At 47.2% G+C, this 24,999-nt stretch overlaps 1 protein-coding gene across 1 annotated transcript in view; it reads right to left on the bottom strand.

The window, feature by feature from the left end:
- Positions 1–10,981: 10,981 nt before the first annotated feature.
- Positions 10,982–24,999, bottom strand: part of LOC119976509 — a 44,739-nt gene continuing 30,721 nt past the window's right edge. The window contains exons 3-5 of the mRNA XM_038817055.1: positions 23,857–23,989; positions 22,425–22,787; positions 10,982–11,163 (exon numbers count right to left, since the gene is read on the bottom strand). Of these exons, the coding sequence (XP_038672983.1) occupies positions 10,982–11,163; positions 22,425–22,787; positions 23,857–23,989 (678 nt within the window). The remainder of the gene's footprint in view (positions 11,164–22,424; positions 22,788–23,856; positions 23,990–24,999) is intronic.

Raw genomic sequence — 24,999 nt, 5'->3', positions numbered from 1 at the left:
ATTTGTGCTAACCACCATGCTACCGTGCTGCCCAACGAGTCTCAGTATGGCAAATTTCTCCCAAGCTCTCTCCTTCACCCCATTTTTTGATTACTCAACCAGATGAGGTTAAAATAGATTTTCACCGCTGCCTAAGCATTATGCTGCTCTTACATACATGTTGTCCAAATAGAAACCACCCACTCAAATTTAATTTCTATTGTTTGCATGAGAATGTAAGGCATGTTCGATAACTAATCTGCACATTAGTTTTACATTTGGGCAACAAGTTGAAAAGTCAGTCCCATAATCTTGCCTACTCGACCAAACAAAACCTTTGTAATCCTATAAAAGCTCCAACCCAGACTTCTCCCATCCAGCTATGCAGTACTACAGTCCCTTCTAAACTGAGAAATTGTAAAAATTCTCTGAAATAAATATGTCTACAAATTATCAGCACTAGTGGGAAAGGATTGGGTTTTATAATTAAGGTTGGACAACCAGAGGTGGCACGGTGGCACAGTGGTTAGCACTGCTGCCTCACCACACCGGGGACCCGGGTTCGATCCCGGCCCTGGGTCACTGACCATGTGGAGTTTGCACATTCTCCCCATGTCTGCATGGGTCTCACCCCCACAACCCAAAAAAGATGTGCAAGATAGGTGAATTGGCCACACTAAATTGCCCCTTAATTGGAAAAAAAGAACTGGGCACCCTAATTATTTTTTTAACGATTGAAAACCAGTTCAATGCTTGGAGTAAACATATTAATTTTCATACTTTTACGAAGTGTAAGAATTTCACAGGGTGGTCGAATAAAAATAACATTATCGTTATTTTATATTTTCAGGTTGACAGCTTCAAATTCCTAGGTGTGCACATCACAACAATCTGTCCTGATCCACCCACGTTCACCCACGACCAAGAAAGCACAACAGGGCCTATACGTCCTCAGGAAACTAAGGAAATTCGGCATGTCTAAATTGACTCTTACCAATTTTTACAGATGCACCATAGAAATCATCCTATTTGGCTGCATCACAGCCTGGTATGGCAACTGCTCGGCCCAAGACCGTAAGAAACTTCAGAGAGTCGTGAACACAGCCCAGTCCATCCTGTGAAATCGCCTCCCATCTATTGACTCCGTCTACATCTCCCACTGCCTCGGGAAAGCGGGCAACCTAATCAAAGATCCCTTCCCCAGGCTATTCTCTCTTCCAACTTCTTCCATCGGGCAGGAGGTACCAAGTTCTGAGAACACGCACTAATTCAAAAACAGTTTCTTCTCTTCTGTTACCAGACTCTTGAATGACCCTCTTATGGACTGAACTGATCTCTCCACAGCTCTTCTCCACTGAGTAGTACTACACTCCGTAAGCTTCACCTGATGCCTGTGTCTATGTATTTACATTGTGCATCTATCATTATGTCCTATGTTTTCAGGTATGGAACAAAGTTTCTGGACTGTAGGCAGAACAATACTTTTCACTGTACCTCGGTACACATGACAATACACCCAAATCCAATCCAATAATCAGTTCCTTAATATCTGTATCTGACCATGTTCCATATCATCATCAGGGGCATACATCTTCCTTCCAATAATTCCAGTAGATTGAGGTGACTTCGTCTCACTGTATAACACAGCAGGATTGCTGGTTGTTGACTTCTGCGACCAAATAAAAATACATTGAACAACATTAAATAAAAGGAAAGCATGTCAGATGCTAGAAATAAAAACAGTAGGCGCTGGAAATACTCAGCTGGTCTGCATCATCAAGAAGGGAGAAACAGAGTAAATATTTCAAGTTGAATATTCTTGAATACATCTTTGACTCAGAGGTGAGAGTGTTATCTGCTGAGCCATGGATAACATCTCATTCTGCCCTGACTCAATATTTAATATGCAAAACACTAAATGTGTTATTTTAGAGCAGGGAGATAACGATTGAGATATTAATCCGCGTGTCACCATCAATAGAATTGACAAACCTTTAGAGTTATCTTGCAGATGTCACTGTTGAGATAGATACATATATTTATTTTCTCACTAACGTCCTTCCATCGACGAAAGATGAAAGACATGCAGCAAACAATCCATTTCAGATGGAGTTTCTTATTCGGCACGCTTTTGCTGCTGGTTGAAGAGACCAATCCTTGAAAGGCACATTCCGAATGTAAAGCTACCAAGTATCATTGTGGCTTGTTATTTTTAATATTGTCAACTGTTGCAGAGCTGCGATAGCTGTTCGTCATCACCGTGATGCATACCACACCACAGGAAGTGACTCCATTTTCCTGTCAATAGCTTGTGACACCAGGTACAATCATTGATGTTCAGGGACTTCATGTCATGTTTACAAGACCTCTTGATGCAGAGCTTTGGTCGCCCTTTTGGTTGTATGGCTCCACTGATCTCACCTTATAGAAAGTCCTTCAATGTGCGACTGTCTTCCACCTGAATGTGCCTGAAACAATGGAGCCATCTTTGTTTGATGAATGCTAACAAATTTGGAAGCCCTGCCTTTGAGAGGACTGCCATGTTTGTGATTTTGTTCTACCAGGATATGCCCAAAATGCACCGCAGACAGTGAAGAATAAAATAGTTGAGCTTATTTTTTTGATAGCTGTAGCACGGGCCCTAAAAACCATCAGCTTGGTCGTAAGGGTCAGCTTGATATCATTTCATGTGCCCGACACTTACCTTTGGCACAACGTTTGGTCACACTTTCATTTCAACATTTGACTTGTAAATGCCTATGTAAACATTTAACTGTGGGAATTCTGTGTGTAAATCATTGCCTGTAACAACATAGGATGCAGATTGGTTCTTGTTTTTGAAATCACTGCTCCAACTTTCAGGCTACCTTGCATTCTGTATGTCATGGGGAATGTACATAAGTACATGGGCGGGATTCTCCAATAATGGGGCTATGTCCCCACGCCAGCGTGAAAAGTGGTGCCAACCACTCCGGGGTCAAAGGTCCCCAATAATGGGGAATGTTTCCCTTCCTAGAGGGCTAGGCCAGCGCCGGAGTGGTCCCTGCAACTCCAGCTAGCGCGGAACGGTCGGCGAGATTTCGCGCATGCGCGGGGGTTCCCTTCTCTGCGCCGGCCCCTGGGCAATATGGCGGAGCGGTACAGGGGCCCGGCGCGGAGGAACATAGACCCCCACGGAACCAGCCCACCAGCCGATCGGTAGGCCCTGATCGCGGGCCAAGCCACCGTGGGGAGTAGGGACCCCCCCCGGGGTCGGATGCCCCTGCGCCCGCCCCCAGGATGGCCCCTGCAGACACACCAGTAACCCACGCCTGCGGGACTTGGCCGAACTCGGTGGCCACTCGATCCGTCAGGGCCCAGAGAATCGTCGGGGGCGCCGCTTTCAATGGCCCCCGACCGGCGTGGCGGGAATCCAGCGGGCGCCCGAGAATCGGCGGTCGAGAATCGGGAAGCCGGCGTCGAGGCGCGATTCTCATGTTCCCCCGGGGATTCTCCGACCCAGCACGGGGTCTAAAAATCCCGGCCCATATCTCTCAAAGAACTGGACAAAACTCTGTGAACCATTAAAATTTGATACACTATTGCAGTTTTCTGAGAAGCGGAATATAGGAGGGGTCAATTTCATGCGATGGCCTGAATACATTTCATCAGCCTCATTTTTTTGCTCTTCCTGTGCAGAATGTAAAATGGTAATTACATTCCAACTGCCTTTGAGTTAAGCAAGTCCCAGATTTTAATCTTTACTTTCAGCTTTAACCTATCCTGAAGGTGACGAGGATCTGTTCCTTTCTCCTGAATTGAAAATTGCAATGAGCGAGAAAGAGAGAGATTTAAGATTCAACAAATAATCGAGGATTGTTTTGTAAGATGGAGGTCAGATGAAACAGGATGCATTTTTTTTAATGTTCACTTTCCGTTAATGAGGCATAATTACTTGCCTCAGTGGTCACTCACGTTTCCTCTCAGTTATTTTCATCTTTTGAGGACAGTTGAGGCATATTGCGCAAACATTGATCAAAGTATAATGGAGATTAAAATCTGACACTTCCTCAATTAGATAACAACTGAAGCATATGTGGTCACATAAACATTGAAGAATTTAAAAAAAAAATACATTTAGAGTACCCAATTCATTTTTTCCAATTAAGGGGCAATTTAGCGTGGCCAATCCACCCACCCTACACATCTTTGGGTTGTGGGGGCGAAACCCACGCAAACACGGGGAGAATGTGCAAACTCCACACGGACGGTGACCCAGAGCCGGGATCGAACCTGGGACCTCGGCGCCATGAGGCAGCAATGCTAACCACTGCGCCACCTTCTTGCTGCCCCACATTGAAGAATTAAACATCTAACACTGAGAGGCAAAGGAATTATTTGTCCATTAGCATGATCAGAAATTCAATTTATTTATTTTTTTTTTAAATTTAGATTACCCAATTATTTTTTCCAATTAAGGGGCAATTTAGCGTGGCCAATCCACCTACTCTGCACATTTTTGGGTTGTGGGGGCGAAACCCACGCAGACACGGGGAGAATGTGCAAACTCCACACGGACAGTGACCCAGAGCCGGGATCGAACCTGGGACCTCAGCGCCGTGAGGCGGTTGTGCTAACCACTAGGCCACCGTGCTGCCCAGAAATTCAATTTAGATACAAGTTTTTTTAAATATAGTTCATTACCATCAGAAGGATTTCTCAGATGTATGTGGCAGGATAAAAGACAATTGTTTTTTAAATATGATTTAATATTCTGATAATGGTCCATGTGCCAATTAGAACAATGTGACACTTCAGTTGTAATGATGTAGATTCTTAGTCATATTGTAGAAAAATGAAGGCTGTACTGGCACAGTTGTTCTGTGGTGGATTTCCTCCTTGATGGTGACCTTTTGAAAAGGGTGGCTGCTGAGAGCTATTCAATTACTTCTGAAGTTTACCCAACAATAATAATAGGTGGAGATGTAGGTGCTGGTCTGGGGAGGTTTGCTGATGGTTGACAGAATCCCTACAGTGCAGAAGGAGGCCCATTGAGTCTGCAGCAACCCTCCAAAAGAGCATTCCCCCCCCCCCCCACCTAGGCCCATGGCCCCATCCTAACCCTGTAACCCAGTAACCCCACCTAACATGTACGGCACTGAAGGGCAATTTAGCATGACCAATGCACACAGCCTGCACATCTTTGGACTGGAGCATGCAGAGGAGACCCACGCTGACACAGGGAGAACGAGCAAACTTCACACAATCACCCATGGCCCGAATCAAACCTGGATACCTGGTGCCGTGAGGCAGCAATGCTAACCACTGTGCCACCCCGATTTTACCCCAATGCGAGAGGCCAACCCTTTTGTATGTAAAGTTGAGGAGGCTGAAGGTTAGTCTAAGCCAGGGGTGGGCAAACTTTTCCTTGCAAGGGCCACATTCAGAAATTCACAATTTTAAAGGGCCGCATAGTATATTAAGTAAAATAATTACTTCACCTGGTTATGATTCTGGGCGCCTCATATAGAAAATAGAACAGTACAGCACAGAACAGGCCCTTCGGCCCTCGATGTTGTGCCGAGCAATGATCACCCTACTCAAGTCAACGTATCCACCCTATACCAGTAAGTAATCCAACAGCCCCCCCCCCCCATTAACCTTGGGGGAAAAAATTATTTAAAAAAAAAAAAAAATTTTTTTTTAAAAATTTTTTTTAAAATTTTAATGGCTTGGTGGGCCACATAAAGACCTTTGGTGGGCCGCATGCGGCCCGCGGGCCGTAGTTTGCCCACCCCTGGTCTAAGCGTTGCCTGCAGTGTTAACCAGAATTATACAGTTGTCGGCCTATTGTAGGTTGTGGATATATTAGACTAGAGGGTCTTTTTTTAAAAATTCAGAATACCCAATTCATTTTTTCCAGTTAAGGGGCAATTTAGCGTGGCCAATTCACCGACCCTGCACATCTTTGGGTTGTGGGGGCGAAACCCACGCAGACACGGGGAGAATGTGCAAACTCCACACGGACAGTGACCCAGAGCCGGGATCGAACCTGGGACCTCGGCGCCGTGAGGCAGCAGCACTCACTACTGCACCACCGTGCTGCCCTATTGAAGGGTCATTTGAGCCTTGTCTCTCAATCTTTGTGAGATTGAAAAGTTCTCTGTTGAGGTGAAACTCAATCATCACCCCTGAGGAAGTTGGGATGAGTTCCATGACCAGTCTGTGGTAGGGAGTTGGCACAATCACACAGCCTTGCTTGACGCCCATTCAGATACAAAAGGACTTAGTCTCCAGTCCACTGTAAATGTTGCTGTCATACTGCCATGCAGCAGACACAGTATTGTAGCAAATTCTGCTGGACATCCAAATCTCCGGAGGACTTTCCAAATGGTTCTGGAGTTGTTGGGATGAACGTCCCGGGGCAGGACAATAAAGGTCATACAGGACTGTTTCCATTTTTCCAACACTTTTTCACAGATTTGTCAAGTGTCAAAAATGGTCTGTGGAACCCTGGATGACCAGAAACTATCTGGAAGAATGTCTTTGATGAAGAGTAGGAAATGGATCCTCAACAAGAGACTGCCACAAGAAGGAAAAGATGTCTACCACACTGTTGTGGTCACCGCCCTCCTATACGACAGTGAGACTTGGGTCACCTACCAAAGACACCTCCAGTCACTGGAGAATATCCATCAGCTGCAAAAGCTGTAGGATTGGGAAGTGTTATTTCAATATTAATTTTAAAAAGTCAATAAAGCTTCCACTGACATACAAAATATTCCACTTACCCGATTATCCTCAGCAGCATTTTCCTTTTCTTTTTGCTTCTGAGTTTGTTTACAACCTAAAGGTAAAAACCCTTGTTAATATTTCTTTCCTATTAATCAAACGTTGCTCTTGGAATACACAGTATAGATCACTGCTCCCACGTTAGAATAATGGTACTTCTGTAAAATGAAATAGTATGGACGTAAAGTGCACATCCAACATTTTTGATACCGATTCACTTTTACAGACTTTGGGCGGAATTCTCCGCTCCCGCGCTACATCGGGAAGGCCGTCGTGAACTCGGCCGAGTTTCACAACGGCCTTGCGGCCTATTCACCCCCACCCCCCCCCCCCCCCCCCACCAGGGGGCTAGGAGCGGCGCTCCGTAAATCTCGGCTGCCGAAGGGCAGCACGGTGGCCTAGTGGTTAGCACAACCGCCTCACGGTACTGAGGTCCCAGGTTCGATCCCGGCTCTGGGTCACTGTCCGTGTGGAGTTTGCATATTTTCTCCCAGTATTTGTGTGGGTTTTGCCCCCACAACCCTAAGATGCACAGGGTAGGTGGATTGGCCACGCTAAATTGCCCCTTAATTGGAAAAAATAATTGGGCAATCTAAATTTCAAAAAATAAAATAAAATCTCGGCCGCCGAGCCTTGACGCTTGCGTCAAAGCGGCGCACCTAGAATGACGTGACGGCGGCGCCTAAGTGACATCAGCCACGCATGCACAGGTTGGCCGGCTCCAACCCGCACATGCGCGGTTGCCGTCTTCCCCTCCACTGCCCCACAAGACGTGGCGGCTTGATCTTGCAGGGCGGTGGAGGGGAAAGAGTGCGTCTCTTGGAGACTCCGGCCCGACGATCGGTGGGCCCCGATCGCGGGCCAGTCCCCTCCCGAGCACGGCCGTGGTGCTCACTCCCCTCTCCGCTGCCCACAAGCCACAAACGAACCTTTGCCGCCATGTTCACGACGGCAGCGACCAGGTGTGGTTGCCGCCAGCGTGAACAGGTCGGGAACGTCAGGCCGCTCAGCCCATCCGGGCCGGAGAATAGCCGGTCGCCGAGAAAAACGGCGAGCGGCGATTCTCCGAGCGGGGGATGGGAGAATCGCGGGGGGTGCCAGGACGGCATGTCGTGAGCCGCCCGGCCCTCCCGCGATTCTCCCACCCGGCGTGGGGAGCGGAGAATCGCGCCCTATTTCTCTGGCAGATTGAATGTCACAGTTTTGGCAGTGGCACTAATGGGTGTTAACTATGCTTTGCAGCCGGGCAGCACTGTGGTGCAGTGGTTAGCACTGCTGCCTCACTTGTTACGAGGTCCTAGGTTCAATCCCCGCTCTGGGTTACTGTCCGTGTGGAGTTTGTACGCTCTCCCCGTGTTTGTCTCACCCATACAACCCAAAGATGTGCAGGGTAGGTGGATTGGCCACGCTAAATTGCGCCTTAATTGGAAAAAATGGATTGGGAACTAAATTTATATTAAAAAAGAGAAAAGCATTTTGCATCATGCAGCATTTTGTCACTATTATCATTGAAATATGGGCGTCAAGATTCTCTGGGCGCGATTCTCCGCAAATGCAGCGAGTCGTAAAGGCTGCCGTGAAACTGGCCATGTTTCACGGCAGCCTCCGCGCCCCCTCCCGGGACCGGATTCTCCCCCCCGGGCGGGGCTAGCAGCGGGGCCCCGTGAAGCACGGCATCGCAGCCTTAAGTCCGCGCGCCAAGCGTCACGCCGGCTGATGTGCACAATGACGTCAGCCGCGCATGCGCGGATTGGACGGCTCCAACCCGTGCATGCGCGGGGCCGTCATCTCCCTCGGCCGCCCCATGGACTGATCATGCGGGGTGGCGGAGGGAGAAAGAGTGCATCCGTTACGGTATGGTACGGTACGGTACTGCCGTGCCAATCGTGGCCCTGGAAGCCCAGAACGGGCATGTTGCGGCCGTTTTTACGACGGCAGCAAGCAGGGGTGTTTGCTGCCGTAAAAACGGCCGTAAAGGCCTGGGAACTCGGACCGTCGGCCTGAGGAGAATCATTCATGTCGTGGGGCGGCCGTGGGGGGGGGGGGGGAGAATAGCGGGAGGGTGCCCTCCCGCTATTCTCCGACCCGTCGTGGGCAGCGGAGAATTGCGCCCTCTATGTCTGAGACTAGGCTGAGTTCTCCGATTTTGAGGCTATGTCCGGAGCATGTATCTAGTCTTACGACCAAAATCTCTGCACCGCCCCCTGCACCGATGTTCTGTCTGGTGGGGGCTAGCAGCAGCGCCACGTAAAGCCCCAGCTTTCCCCGCAGATACGGACGGATAATTGCGGCGGACGCGCCGTACAACATGGCGCCGGCCATGCGTGGACCCGGCCTGCCAGATAGTGCCCCCTGTAATCCCCTCACCACCTTGGACCACCCCCCACCAGTCTCCCCAGCCCCCGCCAAAGCCAGCCGCCACGCGAGGTTGATGAAACCTCAGAGCACAAGTGATCCGCGCCGTCGGGAAGTCGGTCCACCGGGGGCGGAGCATCAGGGACGGGCCTTCAGGAGACATCCTGAGGCCGTCCCAATGGCGTGCAGCGTACTGAACGATGACACCGTTTTGGAGGGGCGGAGCATCTGAAAAACAGCTCCGCCCCTGATTCCGGCTTCAAAATGGATTCTCCGGCCAATCGCTGAATGCGATTCCGGCATCGGCAATCGGAGAATCCATTCCCTAAGTGTTGACATTGACACAGAATTTGTGGAGTTCCACGACAGCAAAACTGGCGCCGCATAATGCAGTATTTCATCACTATTATCATTGAAACATGGGTGTCAAGACCTGGACAGATTCTGCTACGTTTAAGGGACCAACACCAATGCCAGGTGGGACAAAATCGATTCCAATGAGAAACGGTGCCGGATTCGCCAATTTTGCGATTGATACTCAGGAGGCTGACAGGCTACAGCTGCAGATAGACACTGCCCTCTCCACACACACCATCCCAGCCAACAAGATAGCAGCAAGGAGAGCAGCTCCACGCTTCACTGACACCGAGCTGGAGACCCTCCTGGACACAGTGGAGGAGAGGAGGATGGCCCTGTACCCCGGCCCGGGGAGGAGGCTGTCAGTCCTCGGCGTTTGCCGTGCCTGGGTGGAAGAAGCGGTGAGCGCCGTGGGTAACACCTTCCAGACCGACCAGCAGTGCCAGAAAAAAGAGGCACGACCTCCTCAGAGCAGATGGGTGAGTAGGCAGCACTGTGCCCCTGGCACCAGCCCCCTCCCACACACCCGTAACCCTACACCCCCCCCCCCCCCGACCCGGAGGGTGGTCGATCTGCCACCCTGCACCATGGCCGGGTAACCTGGCCACTGAGGCCACCAGCAACCCGTCTCCTGCACTGTATGCGTCAGACTGTCTAACACTGGTGTTTTCTGTTTGCCCCAAACCCACCCCCACCTCCCCAGGAGAAGGCCGACCATAACCGCCGGGAGCAGAGAAGACTGGAATGGGGACCACTGGACTCGAGGCCCCTCACCCACCCCGGCCAGCCTGGCCAGTGTTCGGCCCAGCAGCCCAGAGTCGCGACTCTCTGTCCCACCTCATCTCCCTCCCTCATCAGCCACGATGCTGGTTTCACGATTTTTAAAAGCACAAGTGAACCGCTCCGTCAGGAACACGGCCCATTGAAAGCAGGGAATCACGGAGGCCCTGGAGAATACCGGGTAGGTACCGGTAATGACATGCAAATGGTGTTTACTGTACGTGCGTTCCGGAACGTATTGACACCGCTGTTGAGGTGACGGGAGCTGCGAATTGGCAACAAATCGGCACCCGCTGCGATTTTAGCATCGGAATCTATTCTCCGTCCAATCACATTTTGCGATTTCTGCGTCAACCGATGGAGGATCCTGGGATATTCGGGTTTATCATCTTACGTTTGTCTCTTAGGACACAATTGTAATCCTGGTGACACATAGGAGAGCTGACGAGATCGAGTGGAACTCTGGTTTTAAACCCCCCCTGAGTTTAGTCTCCTTAAATTCAACAGGGAATGATATTGGACAGGGTGTAAGGCACCTTTAAATTCCAGTCCAACCAGTTTGGTTAAAATCCCATCTGTACCGGGCAGCATTTGAGATAAATGACAACAAGGATTGGAAATAAAATGGACGACATTACAAAAACCAACACGAATCTAGAAAGAATTCAAATATTATTTCCGTATTACTGAATCGAGCTCACTTGGAACAGAGGAATGAATCCATCATTAATTTCCACCATTACAAATAAACATATTTAATTAACATTGTACAATAAACGTAGATGCAGCAGAGGTCAGAGACTGTCTCACAGCATGACCACTTACCTCTTTGCGTTTTCACAGTGAAACACAAGAAGATCAAAATAACAATAAGGCTTAAGTATCGAATTTTGGCTTCAATTCCTGGTGTTCGTTTCTTGTCTGTATTTGTGCAATAAGTAAAAATGTTGTCAGTATAATGAAATAGTAGTAAAACCAAAAAGAATTCTTAAAAAGAAATAGTAGGAACACTCACTGCAATTAATTGTTATTCCAAGGTATCCCTTTGGGAATGGAAGGACCTCTTGTGGGGTCTTTGGATCTTCATCTACATTAATCTATATGTCACATTTCTACATCCTAGGTTGCTGAACTCAACTAAAGGCTTCCAATAAATTATTTACATGATTGTTAATTAAGACGAGAATCTCAATCTTTTCTGTTTTCTGTAGCATTTTAGCTGACCTAGAAAGTAGGTTGCTGTGACTCTACACCGATAACAAAGTGCTGTGGGCTTTAGACTTTAGGCTGTTAAGTTCAAAATAAATATCAGATGGAGAAAATGAATTCCTTTACATAAAACCTAAGAAATAGGAGCTGGGGCAGCACGGTGGCCTAGTGGTTAGCACAACCGCCTCACGGCGCTGAGGTCCCAGGTTAGATCCCGGCTCTGGGTCACTGTCTGTGTGGAGTTTGCACATTCTCCCCGTGTCTGCGTGGGTTTCACCCCCACAACCCAAAAATGTGCAGAGTAGGTGGATTGGCCACACTAAATTGCCCCTTAATTGGAAAAAATAATTGGGTAATCTAAATTTATTAAAAAAAAAAGAAATAGGAGCTGGAGGAGCCCATTTGACCATGTGGGCTTATTCTGTCATTCATCAAGATCATAACTACTTAAGCCCACACCTCCACCCTAAGCCCATAACCCAGTAACCCAACGTAACCTTTTTTGGACACGAAGGGCAATTTATCATGGCCAATCCACCTACCCTGCACATCTTTGGACTGTGGGAGGAAACTGGAGCATCCGGAGGAAACCCACGCAGACATGGGGAGAACATGCAGACTCCACACAGACAGCGACCCAAGCCGGGAATCGAACCTGGGACCCTGGCGCTGTGCAGCAACTGTGCCAACCACTGTGCTACCGTGCTGCCCAGATCCCTTAATTTCATTCATAAACACTATTGGCCTCTGTACTTGAAAATACTCATTGGCTAAGCACTCTCAGTCCCTGAGGTAGAGAGTTCCAAGATTCACAATTCTGTGAGGCAATAAATTACTCCTGACCAAAGTCTCAGTTGGCCTACCCCTTACCCTGAGACTGTGACCGTGCTCACCCAGTTCTCCACCTTGAGACATATTTTCTTGCCATCCACTCTATCAAACCCCTGAAGAATTTTGTATGTTTAATTTCATTCCCTGCAACTCCAGGGAATTGAAACCTAATCTTGCCCTCAATCCAGGAACTAGCATAGTGAACCTTCAATGTGCCCCCTATAGTGCAAGTATGTCCTTTCTTCAGTACAAAAATCCAAACATCGCACACTACTCCAGGCATGGTCTCACCAATACCTTGTATAATGATACTCATTGGCTAAGCCACCCCCACCAACAAGCCTGGGCTTGCAGAGGCCTACCGACTGAACTGGCTTGGGACAATTCACACCTCTTTAACCTGGAGTTACCTCTCTCTCTGCATCTTTGATGATTTGATTGCCTGCAGGTGCTCGCATTCCGGGGCATCTCTGACTGTGTCTATATAAACATTTCTGGAACAAGCCTTTCCATTCACCTGAAAGATTCACCTGAAGAAGGAGCCGTGCTCCGAAAGCTCGTGTTTGAAACAAACCTGTTGGACTTTAACCTGGTGTTGTAAGACTTCTTACTGTGCTCACCCCAGTCCAACGCCGGCATCTCCACATCATTGTATAATGATAGTAAGACTTTTTAGCCTTAGGCTTAAGACTGTTAAGTTGAAAGTTAATGTAATTTTTTGCCTTATTCTTGCTGAATACTTTTTGAAAATTTAAATACACTTCTACTTCCTGGTGATCATATCTTCAAACACCTCTGACAGATATGTACAATATATTTCCATTCTTTAAATAATGTTGACTCTGCGTATGATTTGCAAACTGCCCATTATCAAGTCCCGAATAGATTTCAAGCATTTTCCCTCCTACTGAGAGGCCTATAGATCCTTATTTCCTCCCATCCACCTTTCTTAAATTGTGGGATTATATTTGCTGCCTTCCAATCCTTGGGAACAGTTCTAGAATCTAAGAAATTCTGGATGATCAGAACTAATGCATCCATTATGTCTGCAGCTACCATTTCTAAAAGGTCTGGTTGCAGGACATCATTCCTGGAGATTTGTCACCAGTTCCATTCATTTCGCTAGAAATATTTCTTTACTTATACTGATTTCTTTAAGTTCTTTATTCTCACTAGACCCATGATGCCTCATTATTTCTCAAATTGTCTTGTGTCTATCAGCTTGTAAGGATAGACACATAACATTTGATTGATATCTCTACAAGTTGCTTGTGCCCCATTCTTATTTAACCGGCTCTGCCTCTTTACTTGTGGACCCACTTCATGTTCATTAATTTCTTCCTATTTACATACCTAATTTACATACCTATCGGAATCTCTGCAAAGTGTTTTTAATTTTTCTTGGGATGTGAGCCAGTCCCTAATTGCCGTTGAGGATGTGATGTTGAGCTGCCCACTTGAACGACTGTGCACATCTGGTGTAGGCACGGCTACAGTGCAATTAGTCATAGAGAGTCATAGAGATTTTACAGCATGAAAAGAGGCCCTTTGGCACCTAGTGTCTCTGAAAGGGGGTGTAAGGTGGCACAGTGGGTTAGCCCTGCTGCCTCACGGTGATGAGGTCCCAGGTTCGATCCTGGCTCTGGGTCACTGTCCGTGTGGAGTTTGCACATTCTCCCAGTGTTTGCGTGGGTTTCGCCGCCACAAGCCAAAAGATGTGCAGGGTAGATGGATTGGCCACGTTAAATTGCCCCTTAATTGGAAAAAAAATGAATTGGGTACTCTAAATTTATTTATTTTTTAAATGAAAGGGGGGGATGTGGTTACAGCTCCATATCAAAATGGTGTGTAACTTGGAGTGGAACCTACAGGTGATGGTGTTCCATGGATCTACCTCGTTCCTCTAGGTGGTAGAGTTCACAAGTTTGGAAAATAGAGGTTGCCATTGTGCTCCAGTGGTGGAGAATGCAAATGCTTATGGTGCTGGACAGGTCTTGATCAACCAAACTGCTTTTCCCTGGATTATCTTTCGTGAATGTTGTTGAAGAAAAGTGGAGAGAATTCTATTACACTCCAGGCTTGTGTTTTGTGGCTGGTAGGCATGCTTTGGAGAGCCAGAATGTAAGTTACCCAAATTTCCAGCCTCTACCGCAGTATTTATATATCTGGTCCAGTTAAGTGTAAGGTCACTGGTGAACCACAGAACACTGTTAGTGCAGGATTCAGTGATAGTAATGCTGTTGAATGTCAAGGGGAAATAGTTTTGGAGATGATGATTTCCTCGCACTTATGGGCACAAATGGGACGGACACCATGCATTCACCAGAAAACATCTCAATTTCTGTTGAAGAATTTTCACTGATTCCCATTGACGTTAAGAGTTGCTGGGGTTCTTTGATGTCACACTTGATCAAATACTGCCTTTAAATCACTTGAGTCAATCTCATTTAACCTCTGGAATTCAGTTCTTTTATCCATGTGTTGGCCAGGGCTATAATGGATATAATGGATCTGAGTGCACATGTCAGAACCCAAACTGAATATCAGTGAGAAGGTTATTGCTGAATAAGTGCCACTTGAAGTACGTTCAACGGCATCATCCATCACTTTGCTAATGATTGACAATAGGTTGATGTAGCAGGAAGTGGCAGGACTGGACTTGTATTGCTTTTTTTGGCTAGGGCTATTTTCTACATAAGTGCTGTTGTACTAGAACGTCTTGGTTTGGTGTCTGGTTAGTTCTGGAGGGCAAATAAAGCCAGTGATGGAGCTGAGCCTTTGCCATTTTTCTTTTGCATCGAATTGGCCAAAGACCGGCTGATGTTGGGGACCTCGGGAGAAGGTCCCAATGGATTGTCCACTCAGCACTTCTGGCTGAAGAAGGTTGCAAATACTTAAACCTTGTCCTTTGCACTGATGTCCTGGGCTTCCCAGGATTGAGGATTGGAATATTTGTAGAGACTCCTTCTCCAATACGTGTCCACCACCTTTCACAACTGGATGTGGCAGGATGTCTTTTTTTTCAGGGGATACGAACATTGGGCGAAATTCTCTCATCGGGAGACTAAGTCCCGACGCCGGAGTGAAAACCGGAGTGTTTCACTCCGGCGTCGGTGGTCGCTCCCCGCCCCCTATTCTCCCACCCCCGGGGGGCTAGGAGCGGCGCAGCGTCATTTACGCGCGCCGGGCCTTGGCGCCGCGTAAAAGCGGCATCACGTAAATTATGTCACCCGCGCATGCACAGGTTGGCAAGCGCCAACCCCACGGCCGCCGCGCAAGAAATGTCGGATAAGGGCAGCACGGTGGCCTAGTGGTTCGCACAGCTGCCTCACGGCGCTGAGGTCCCAGGTTCGATCCCGGCTCTGGGTCACTGTCCGTGTGGAGTTTGCACATTCTCCCTGTGTCTGCGTGGGTTTCGCCCCCACAACTCAAAAATGTGCAGAGTAGGTGGATTGGCCACGCTAAATTGCCCCTTAATTGGAAAAAATAATTGGGTTCTCTAAATTTAAAAAAAATTAAAAAATAAAATAAAAAAAGAAATGTAGGATGGATCTTACGGGACGGCGGAGGAAAGGAGTTCCTCCTTCCGAGAGGCCGGCCCGCCGATCGGTGGGTACCGATCGCGGGCCAGACCATTTTTGTGGCCCCCCCCCTAGTGATGGATCCCCCGCACCCCACAGGCCCCCCCCCCCCCCCAGCGTTCCCGCACTGTTTCCGCCGGCAGCAACCAGGTGTGGACGGCGCCGGCGGGAACCCGTCATGTTGGGCAGGCCGCTCGGCCCAACCCGGCCGGAGAATCGCCGCTCGCCCATTACAAATGGTGAGTGCCGATTCTTCCAGCGGCCAGCCTTGAATCTCGCCGCGCCTGTTTGGGGAGGGGAGGGGTGGGAGAGAATTGTGTGCGGGTGCCGAGGCGGCATGGCAGGACTTGCACGGTGCCCCGGCGATTCTCCCACCCGGCGTGTGGGGGGGGGAGAATTCCGCCCATTATCACTGGCTGGGCCAGTATTTATTGCCCATCCCTGAGGGCTTTTCCGAGTCGAGTCAACCATATTACCCTGGAGTCACATGTGGCCAGTTAAGGATGACAAATTTCCTTCCCTCAGGGACATGAGGGACTGGTTTAACTCACCAGGCTAAATCTCTGGCTTTTAAAGAAGACCAAGCAGGCCAGCAGCACGGTTCGATCCCCGTACCAGCCTCCCCGGACAGGCGCCGGAATGTGGCGACTAGGGGCTTTTCACAGTAACTTTATTGAAGCCTACTCGTGACAATAAGCAATTTTCATTTTCATTTTTTAATTTCATGAGTGAACAATCATTAGAATTTTAGTTCCAGATTTCTATTGAATTCAAATTCCACTTTCTACTCTGTTGCGATTCGAACCTGGATCCCCAGAGCATTACCCTGGGTCTCTGGATTACTAGTCCAGCGACAATACCACTACGTCAATGCCTCCCCCACTGTTATGGGGTCTATAAACAGAGGTATTCAAAGTAATAGGGGACACACAGTAGATGGGGAGAAACTGTTCCTATTCATGGAGGGATTGAGAATGATAGGGCACAAATTTAAGGTGATTGACAAAATAAGGAATAGGGCATGTGGTTAGGATCTGCAATGCAATGCTTGGGAGTGTGGTGGAGGCAATCATGGCACTCTGAAGAAAATTGAATTATTGTCTGAAAATGAAACATTTGCATGGCTATAGTAAAAGGCAACCAGGTTAGCTGCTGCTGCTGCATGTTGGGACAAATGCCTACTTCTGTGTTCGAACCATAGAATCTCTACAGTGCAAAGGAGGCCATTCATCCCATTGAGTCTGCACCCTCTGAAAGAGCACCCTACCTAGGCCCACTCCCCCAGCCCTACCCCCATAACTCCACCTAACCTCACGTCTTTGGACTGTGGGTGGAAACCGGAGCACCCGGAGGAAACCCACGCAGACATGGGGAGAAAGTGCAAACTCCACACAGACAGTCATCCAAGGCTGGAATTGAACTCAGGTCCCTGGCACTGTGAGGCAGCAGAGCTAACCACTGTGCCACCGTGCCGCCCCCTGTGGTGTTGTCACCATTCTATTATTCTATGCTGAAATAATTATGAAGAGGATTAAATATATGCATGCTGAATTATTCTGACCAGCTGTGATTCAGCTAATTGTGGTTTCATACTGTATCACACAGACAGAAGGAGGCCATTTGGTCCATCACGTCTCGTCGAAAGAGTTAGCAGAGTTGTCCATTATTATCTCTTACACTGTAGCCCTGGAAATGTTTATTTTTTTTTTTCAAACTCAACCAATATCAAAAAACAAATCAAACAAAATGATCATTGACAAAAACAGCAACTGAAGATCATTTTTGTTGAAGCAAGCATTCCACTGATTTGATACCACCAATGTAATGTCCCAGATAATTTAACCAACTCTTTTGCAATCCAGATAAATGTGAAATGAGACATTTTAAATATTGTCGCAACACTTACTGATCAAATCAAAGAGATTAAAAGTGTAACGGTGTGGGCAGCACGGTGGCGCAGTGGTTAGCACTGCAGTCTCACGGCGCTGAGGTCCCAGGTTCGATCCCGGCTCCGGATCACTGTCCATGTGGAGTTTACACATTCTCCCAGTATTTGTGTGGGTTTTGCCCCCACAACCCTAAGATGCACAGGGTAGGTGGATTGGCCACGCTAAATTGCCCTTTAATTGGAAAAAATGAATTGGGTACTCAAAATTTATTTTTAAAATAAATAGAAGTGTGAAAGTAACCGCTACATATGGTTGAAGACCTATTTTCGTCCGGTGACGTTTTGTTACAGATTCGGCTTAACTGTTTCCAGTTGAGCTTGATTGGAAGGTCTAGTCAGACACTGCCCATGTGGAAAACTCAACAGTAATACTATTAAAATCTGATGTGGTCAAGTTGCAAAGTATCAAAATGAAGCCCTAACAACTTACAAATCGACCTTGCTTTAATCTGTGGTCAATCTGAGGCAAATAGACAGCATCTTGATATTATTTTCTGTTTGCCAAAAGCTAGGCTATTAATAGGCCATTCAGCACCCCGAGCCACTCCCACCATTTAATTAGATCATGACCAGTCAGTATTTCAACTCCATTTACCTGCATGGGTAAAGTAGGCTTCAATGAAGTTACCATGAAAAGCCCCTAGTCACCACATTCCGGCAGTGTGAAAAACAATAAAGGAAGAGTACTATTTAAATGGTGATATATTGGGAAGTGTGGATATACAAAGGGACCTGGGTTCCTCATACACCAGTCGATGAAAGTGGAGAGGCAGGTGAAGCAAGCAATTAGGAAGGCAAATGATATGTTGGACTTCATTGCAAGAGGATTTGAGTTCAGAAGTAGGGATGGCATACTGCAGTTATACAGGGCCTTAGTGAGACCACACCTGGAGTATTACGTGCAGCTTTGGTCTCCAGGAGTGCAGCAGAGTTCAATAGGCTGATACTAGCGTTGGCAGGGCTGCCCTATGAAGAGAGATTGGTTCGACTGGGCCTGTGTTCACTGGAATTTAAGGGATGAGAGGAGGTCTGACTCTCATAGGGCTACGCAGACTAGATGCAGGGAGAATGTTTTCCCTGATTAGGGAATCTAGTTCCAGGGGTCACAGTCTCAGGATGCAGAGTAAATCATTGACTGACATTAGAAGTTTTTTTCACTCAAAATTTAATCAGCCTATGGAATTCTCTACCACAGAAGACTGTGGAGGCCAAGTCACTGAATATATTCGAGAAAGAGATAGATAAGCTTTTAGATTTTAATGGCATCAGGGGGTATGGGGAGAAAGGAGGGATATGCCTTTGAGACTGAGGATCACCTCTGGCCATATTGAATGGTGGAGCAGGCTCGAAGGGCTGAATGGCCTACTCATGCTCCCTGTTTCTATGTTTTAGCTGCATCTCGTACTTGCCCATACCATCCCTACTGGGAGAGCAAGGTTCCACATTTTATTAGTTTAATTCAATTGTAACCATAGAGCATTGACTGGCGATTAAGCAATGAAATCTTGATATCATTGTATAAATCAATGGCTAGGCCTCAGCCACCAGTTCTAGACACACTACTGAACGGGCATCAAGGCGCTAGGGAGTGTGCAGGGGAGAATTTACATAGAATTTACAGTGCAGAAGGAGGCCATTCGGCCCATCGAGCCTGCACCGTCTCTTGGAAAGAGCACCCTACCCAAGGTCAACACATCCACCCTATCCCATAACTCAGTAACCCCACCCAACACTAAGGGCAATTGTTAAGAGTTATACCAGGAATGAGAGATTTCAGTTATCTGGGGGAAGTAGCGAGTTCTGTTCTCTGTTCTCAAAACAGAAAAGATTAAAAGGAGGTTTAATAGAGGAGTTCAAACAGGGCTAGGGTTCTGGTAGAATAAATGAGTGGGGGAGGAAGGTCAGTAACCAAGGGAAACTGATTAAGATATTTGGCTAAAGAAGCAGAAGGGCAAAGAGGAGAAGTTATTTTCAGACAATTGAGTGTCTGGAACACACTGCCTGATAAAGTGGACAAAATATATTCAACAAGAACTTTTAAAAGGAAATTTTATATACTTGGAATGGAAGAGGGCGTGGGGCTGTCGGAGGAATGGAACTAATTAGATAAACCTTCAAACATCCTGCAAATGCACCCAGGCTCAAATAGCCTTTTTCTGTGACGACAGGCTCTGGTTTTGAAGGCACTGGATAAATATTGAGGTTTTTTTTTAAATAAAGAGAAATGATAACGCAGTAATCCCTAAACTGAGACTTAACAAGTTTCATATTGTGAACCTATTTATAATGTGTCGACCCTTGTGTGGTCTGGAAGAGTTTGGCATGTTTTGACTTCAAAGGTATAAGAGCTTAAATGGTAAAAAGGTCACAGAAACTTTGGACAAAGCCTCGACCTTAGCAATTGCTGCCGATATTAATGGGCTAATGCTTATTTGCAGCCCTTTTTTTTAAAATTTAGAGTACCCAATTCATTTGCTCCAATTAAGGGGCAACTTAGCGTGGCCAATCCACCTACCCTGCACGTCTTTGGGTTGTGGGGGCAAGACCCACGCAAACACGGGGAGAATGTGCAAACTCCACACGGACAGTGGCCCAGTGCCGGGATCAAACCTGGGACCTCGACGCCGTGAGGCAACAGGGCTAACCCACTGTGCCACCGTGTTGCCCTTATTTGCAATCCTATGACATTCATTGTCCCTGTATTTTAATGGAAACGATGAAGATAAGTCAAGTTGTGATGGATATGTCGATTTTATCCCTTCACGGACACCCACTGCCCACGTTGCTCAACCTGCCCCAGGAATTATGTCAAGTTTTCCCTCTATGACCCCAATCCCAGGACACTTTCGGTCCAGCCTTTATGTTAATGATTTGGACAAACTTCGCATCAGTTTGCACACATGCTGGTTTACCCTAACATTCAAACAAATGTTTCAAAAAACAAGATTAAAGTCCTGGTCAGCTGAATATATTAACACTGTGAGGGGCAGCACGGTAGCGCAGTGGTTAGCACTGCTGCCTCACTGCGCCGAGGTCCCAGTTTCGATCCCGGCCCTGGGTCACTATCCGTGTGGGGTTTGCACATTCTCCCCGTGTATGCGTGGGTTTTGCCCCGACAACCTAAAAGATGTGCAGGGTAGGTGGATTGGCAACGCTCAACTGCCCCTTAATTGGAAAAAATTAATTGGGTACTCTAAATTTATATTTAAAAAAACATTGTGACTATTCCAGTGATCAGAGCTGAAAAAGGTCTTAAAGAGGCAACCCATATAGTTCCCGAGCCAGCTCAGCAGGCTAGATGAAATTATTTTAAAATTATTTTTGTTTTATATTTAGAGTACCCAATTCATTTTTTCCAATTAAGGGGCAATTTAATGTGGTCAATCCACCTAGCTTGCACATTTTTGGGTTGTGGGGGCGAAACACATGCAAACACAGGGAGATTATTTTAAAATTCTACCCCCTTCTCGCTGTCAAGCTTCCTCCAGTCCTGCAAACCCTCTGAGATATGTGTCTTCCCCAGTTCTGAATATTTGAGCACTGTATTCAAATCCCCTCCCTGAACTCTCTCTCTCTGTACATACATACTTGTCTGCTTCAAAAGGCGCTCCCTAATAGCTCTCTCTTTGACCATGTAACCTTCAGTAATTTGTGTCAAATTCTGCTTGACAATTCCCTCTGCAATGCGTCCAGGGACATGTATCTGTGTTAAAGCGCAGTACAGGCTGTTGTCAATTTCCATTCCAAATGTTCCCGCTGCAAATTCGGAAGACACAATAGAAACATCGAAGTGTTTTGTACCAAAGGAATCAATCCTAGCACGGCCGTCAGAAATGAAATCCCTGGGGCGCGATTCTCCCATCGGGAGACAAAGTGCCGACGCCGGAGTGAAAACCCGGAGTGTTTCACTCCGGCATTGGAGGCCGCTCCTCGCCCCCTATTCTCCCACCCACAGGGGGCTAGGAGCGGCAGCGCGTCAATCTCGCGCGCTGGGCCTTTACGCTTGCATCAAAGCGGCACCGCCTGAATGATGCGGCCGGCGGCGCCTAAATGACGTCACCCGCGCATGTGCAGGTTGGCCGGCGCCAACCCGCACGCATGCACGGTTGCCGTCTTCCCCTCTGCCACCCCGCAAGACATGGAGGATTGATCTTGCGGGGCGGCGGAGGGAAAAGAGTGCGTCTTTCAGAGATGCCGGCCCGACGATTGGTGGGCACCGATCGCGGGCCAGACCCCTACTGAGCACCCCCCTCCGCCCCCCACAGGCCCCACACGCAGCGGTCGCACGCTGTTCACGCCGGCAGCGACCAGATGTGGTTGGCGCCGGCGTGAACCGGTCAGATTAGGCAGGCCGCTCGGCCCACACTGGCCGGAGAATCGCCACTCGACCGGAGCAGCGATTCTCCGAGCGGCCTGTCACAAAACACGACACGCCGTTTTGGGGGGGGTGGGAGAATCGCTTGCGGGTGCCAGGGTGGCTTGGCGTGAATCGCCCGGCACTCCCGTGATTCTCCCACCCGGCGTGGGAGTCGGGGAATCGTACCCCTGGATTTCTGCATATGACACGATAGTCAAGTGGAATAGTTATTTAATTTAAAAGAAAAAGGACCTACCCGCGTCGGGCCGGACTGTTAACATTAAACTGGCCGATTTTGTTCCCGTTGAGTGACTGACGGATAGTTCATAATCCCCGCTGTCGTTGAGCTCCAAATAGTTCAACAGCAATGAAGCATTCTCTGGGAAAAGAACTGCCCGGTGTCTGTAGTCATCCGAGGCAGACATGAATTGGCAGCGTTCCGTGTGCCTGTCATCTCTCTTTGATATGCATCTATAGTCCACAATCCGTACCCCGCTTTTGGTCCATTTAATCCGGAGGTAACCGTCTGAGTCGGAGATTGTATAAGAGGCGGATAGGAGCACAGACTGACCAACGGTTCCATTCACACTGTCCTGGTTCACCCTGAGTGTTACAGCGGCTAAAGGTGGAGATAATCATTGTTTCAATATACCAGTCACAATATCAAAATAATACAAACATTTTTAAGCTGTTGTAGGTAACCTTAGAACATTGAAGTGGATTGGATTTGTTTAGTGTCACGTGTACCGAGGTCCAGTGAAAAGTATTTTTCTGTGAGCAGCCCAAACAGATCATTGAGTATATGAAAATAAAAGGACATTTTTTTCAAAACATAATAGGGCAACTCAAGGTATACAATGTAACTACATAAGCACTGGCATCAGATGAAGCATACAGGGGTGTAGTGTTAATGAGGTCAGTCCATAAGAGGGTCATTTACTAGTCTGGTAACAGTGGGAAAGAAGCTGTTTTTGAATCTGTTTGTGCGTCTTCTCAGACTTCTGTATCTCCTGCCCAATGGAAGAAGTTGGAAGAGTGAGTAAGCCTGGTGGGAGGGATCTTTGATTATACTGCCCGCTTTCCCCATGGAAATGGATGGGAGGAAGGTTTGTGTGATGGGCTGGGCGGCATTCACGGCTCCCTGAAGTTTCTTGCGGTCTTCCCTGTATTTTACACACCACCTGATGGTACAATGGGAAGATTCTACTGAGCTATTCACTGTAACTAGGCTCTACTCCAATATCAGTGACACTTCATGGTAACATTCCCCTAATATTTGTGGAAGGCCAGCTCACAGAACACTTCAAACCCTTTTATCAGAGTTGTACGCAAACTGGGGAAAGCAGTGATATTACTGATTTTGAGTCTGTAAATTGTGATTACTTTTAGAATCACAGAGATCAGAGGGAGAATATTCAGCTCTATTTGCCCCGTTTAAAAAAACATCCGAGTTGTCCCACTAACACATCTGTGTGTTTTCCTTTCCTCAACTGTTAAAAAAAATCAAATAAACGCAATTCTTATTTGACCACAGCTGCAACCGACGAATGTGTAGATATATTTTCCGAAATAACTGCGTTCACTGAACATATACTGCAATTGTATTATCCCAGATCATTCCTCTAACTTTCACAATCCAAATCAATGGTAAAACACACATTTTATATATTAGTTGTAGCCACACTTACCAATCAGAGCAAAGGAATTAAAAGCAGTAAAATAGACACCAAACAATCTGGAAATGCCATTTCTTTTGAGTAACATTAAGTTACAAATCCTGTTTACAGTTGGATTTGGTTGGAAAGATGGTTCAGCCACTGACTGTGTGGAAATATCAGCAATAATGCTATTCAAAACTTCTGTCAAGGAAACAGATCAGGTTGGGCAGTAACAAGTCAAAATGAAGCCCTTCAATTAGAAATCAACCCTGGTTTAATCTGTGGTTAATCTCAACAGAAAATCAACATCATTTCCTGTTTGCGGATGGAGCCCTTAAAATGTAATTGTTGCCTTTGGCCATAAGGTTTTCAAACAGTGGTCTTGATATCAGAAGGTAGAATTGCCTTTGGGGACTTCCGACCTTCTGCTATAACCTCTGCTGACACATCAGCACATTTGATCATCGAAAAAGGAATAGACCATTCAACAACTGGCAGTACGGTAGCATTGTGGATAGCACAATCGCTTCACAGCTCCAGGGCCCCAGGTTCGATTCCGGCTTGGGTCACTGTCTGTGTGGAGTCTGCACATAATCCCCGTGTGTGCGTGGGTTTCCTCCGGGTGCTCCGGTTTCCTCCCACAGTCCAAAGATGTGCAGGTTAGGTGGATTGGCCATGATAAATTGCTGTTAGTGTCCAAAATTGCCCTTAGTGTTGGGTGGGGTTACTGGGTTATGGGGATAGGGTGGAGGTGTTAACCTTGGGTAGGGTGCTCTATCCAGGAGCCGGTACAGACTCGATGGGCCGAATGGCCTCCTTTTGTACTGTAAATTCTATGAACTATGAACTCGAGGCTGTCCTATAATTCAGAGAGATCATGGCTGAATGCTATCTCAGCTCTTGGCTGCATAGCTCCTTACCAAAGTCCTCACCAAATTAAAAACATCTAATTATGTCCCACGGTGATTGGTGCGGAGACCGCTGCTGATCTCAATTTACATGAATGATTTGGTCTCAGAAATTCAACGTAGCATATTGGATTGGATTGGATTTGTTTATTGTCACGTGTACTGAGGTACAGTGAGAAGTATTGTTCTGTGTCCAGTCCAGACAGATTATTCCATACATTAAAAAAAAACACAGGACATACATAAATCCACAATGTAAATACAT

Source organism: Scyliorhinus canicula, chromosome 13 (assembly GCF_902713615.1).
Source record: "Scyliorhinus canicula chromosome 13, sScyCan1.1, whole genome shotgun sequence".
Classification (NCBI taxonomy): domain Eukaryota; kingdom Metazoa; phylum Chordata; class Chondrichthyes; order Carcharhiniformes; family Scyliorhinidae; genus Scyliorhinus; species Scyliorhinus canicula.
The sequence above is the reverse complement of the archived record's forward strand: the minus strand, read 5'-3'. Positions and strand labels throughout refer to the sequence as shown.